The 3183-nt window shown below is 43.9% G+C and overlaps 1 protein-coding gene across 1 annotated transcript; it reads left to right on the top strand.

Annotated features, from left to right (window-relative positions):
* The first annotated feature begins 2528 nt into the window (after window positions 1–2528).
* Window positions 2529–2870, top strand: LOC103668319 (huntingtin-interacting protein M). The gene has a single exon (XM_008696519.1). It carries the CDS (start codon window positions 2529–2531, stop codon window positions 2868–2870), a length of 342 nt encoding a protein of 113 aa, XP_008694741.1.
* Window positions 2871–3183: the final 313 nt, after the last annotated feature.

Below are 3183 nucleotides of genomic sequence, written 5' to 3'. Positions count from 1 at the left end.
GATACAGAATTTGGTACAAGGAAGTAGTTTACTGCTATAATGAGTATCTAAAAATGCGGAAGCAGGTTTGGAATTGGATAATGGCTATAGGCTGGCATAATTTTGAGAAGCATGATAGAAAATGCTAGATTACCTTGAACAGTTAGTAGAAATATGGATGTTAAAAGTGCTGCTGGTGAGAGCTTGAAAGGAAGTAAGGAGCACAGTAGAGAAAACCTACATTGTCTTAGAGAAGACCTAAGTCATCATAAATAACCTATTAATGGAAATACGAATGTCAAAGGTATTGCTCGTAAAGGTTTAGAAAGAAATTGGGAACATCATAGTGGAAACTGGAGAAGAGAGGATTCTTGTTATATAGTGGCAGAAATGTTGGCTGAATTTTGTCCTGCAATTACACGGAACTCATAAACAGTGAATTGAAGATTTAGTTGAGCAGATTTCTAAGAAAAGCGTTCGAAGGCCTGCCCTTCCTTCTTCTTGCTATTTAGAGTAAAATGCTAGAGGAAAGTAAATTGAGGGAACAGCTGTTCAGCAAAAAGGAACCAGGACTTGAAGATAGGCGCAATTCTCAGCCTATCCAGATTGCAAAAGACATTAAAATGAGAGGATTTGCTGTCAGGAAAGCCTCCTCTGGAGATACAAATCAAGCATGTAGCTAGACACATCTTTTCTCTGAGGCATCAGAAGATCAAAGTATTCAGTTCAACAGAGGGCTCTTTGAAGCAATATGGGGTGTGAATCATGGATAACTTAGCCATCTCAACAGAAGCAAGGAATTGAGATGGCATTTTCCTGGAGGGATCTGTAAGTGTCTCTTGTCTATGGGCACAAATTCCCATGACATACAGGGGGAACTACAAGATTTCTGAGTATGTGAAATCAGCAGAAACAATGCCATCTTTAACTGAGAGGATAGATGAAATGAAAGAAGGCCATGGAACTCCCAAGATTTGGCAAGAGGAAAAGAAGCTGATAAAACTACTCAGCTGCAAACATGTGTTCCATTCAAAATAAAGATGATTTTGAGGACAGAGCCGAGGGATGAAGGCAGAGCTATGGACGAAGGTAAAGTCATGGGATCAGAGGGAGGAGCCACGAGCTACGAAAGATTCTTCCCAGACCTTGAAACATACATAGGTTTGCCTACTTGATCCACATTCCTTGGATCAGAGACTCCTTTCTTCCTTCTATTTCTCTTTTGGATTGGAAATGTCTATAACTGTTATCAGCTGCAAATGAACCAAAAACAAAGCAGAAACACAAACTCAGTGGAGAGGAAAATTAAAATGAGAAAAGAATGGTGGGGTGCCTGGGTGGCTCACTCAGTTAAGCGTCTGTCTGACTTTGGCTCAGGTTGTGATTTCGGAGGTCCTGGGATCCAGCCTGGCATGAGGCTCTGCACTCAGCGGGGAGTCCGCTTCTCCCTCTCCCCCTCCGCTCATTCTCTCTCTGTTTGTCTTTCTCAAATAAATAAAATCTTTTTAAAAATGAGAAAAAATGAGAGGAAACATCTCTTGGTGCTTTGGCTTCACCGAGGACAGCCAAGAAGACATGACTGGGCTTAAACTAAGCCCAAGGTAAACTTCTCTCTCTGAACAATGTTTACCTGATTCTGATAGATGAATCCACTGAGCATCTCATTATGACTTCCAAAATGATCAAGAGAAATTTTTCAAACAGTGTAAAATGAAGACACTAATACAGGTATGAAATAAACATGTGTTAAAAGATTCTATTTAGGGACGCCTGGGTGGCTTAGTTGGTTAAGCGTCTGCCTTCAGCTCAGATCATGATCCCTGGGATCGAGTCCCACATCGGGCTCCTTGCTCAGTGGGGAGCCTGCTTCTGCCTCTGGCTGCTGCTCCCCCTGCTTGGGTGCTCTCTCTCTCTCTCTCTGTCTCTGTCTCTCTGGCAATTAAGAAAAGATTCTATCAAATCAGTGAGGGAATGGGAAGATGCTATATAACTGGTTCATAGAGAATCCAAGAATTAGATACAGGAATATTAAGAGTATTTAAATGAATGTGTAAATGGAGGCAAAACTGGTTTTATTACATCATGTGGCTGGGGGGAACAAGGTAATCTCTACTAGACAAGACATTTTACATATTTATCATTAACCTACAACTAACAAAGGGTTGTAAAAGACCTCAAAGACAATATAAGGCTAGAATCAGAGAATGTGGAGTCGTGTCCTAAGACAGGGAGAAGTCTTCCATTGAAATACATATTTATCTCTGTAATGTGTTAAAAATCAAGAGAAAATCACAGTTCTCTCAAAATCAGGGTCCAGTCATTAGGGTGACCAAGTTCCTGTCATAGACATTACTGGGCTGAGGCCTGATAAAGGCACAGTGGGTACCAGTGACATCCCAAAGGCTAGGATGTCACAAAGGCAACTCCCTGACCAATGAGGGGCCAGAGCATGGGGATATAGTGGGCAGGATTGACCCCTGGTGCCTTAAGAGGCCTAGTCCAGCTGAAGAATCAAGTAGAGCTGATTGGAGCCAAACCAAGCCAACATCATGTCAGGAAAGAAAAGCCATGAGAGCTCTTATCAGACTCAAGCCCATCTTATAACAGCCGAGCTCCAATTCCCTGTGAGCTACGTGGACCGCCTCCTGCAGGAGAATCAATACAACCATCGCCTGAGTTCATCCACAACTGATTTCCTCCTTACCATGTTCGACCACCTCACTGATTACATCCTGGACCTGGTAGGCACTGAGGCCAACAACAGCAACATGCCGACTGCCCCACAAGATGTGGAGAGAGCAATGGACAGCAGTGGAGAGCCCTACCACCGCTCGAAGGATACAGCCTTCACGCTGTTTGATGAGATGCCTGGATCCAGAAGAAATGGCTAAAGCCTGGGTCCCAGGACTTGTGGGAGTCCTCATAGCCTTAGTCCAAGCCAAGTCTCTTCTCATAGTTGAGGACGCCTGACTTCTGTCATCAGTAAATACTATTAAAGGATTTAAATCCAGTGCTGTGCTTCTAACTGGTCTCTGTTTCTGTCCTTCTGAGCGGGAGGTGTCTGAGACATCCAGGAGGAGATCTCCCATGGGGAGTGGAGGGTGGAAGGGGCGGTTGCTGTGGAAAGTTGGAGTTTCAGGGAGCAGTTTACTGGGGACAGTGTTTGCTAGGGGAGGGGGTGTGTAGCCCCGAGGGGAGTAGCTG

This window comes from Ursus maritimus (assembly GCF_017311325.1).
Source record: "Ursus maritimus isolate PB19 chromosome X unlocalized genomic scaffold, ASM1731132v1 scaffold_X1, whole genome shotgun sequence".
Classification (NCBI taxonomy): domain Eukaryota; kingdom Metazoa; phylum Chordata; class Mammalia; order Carnivora; family Ursidae; genus Ursus; species Ursus maritimus.
This window is presented reverse-complemented; position numbering and strand designations above follow the sequence as displayed.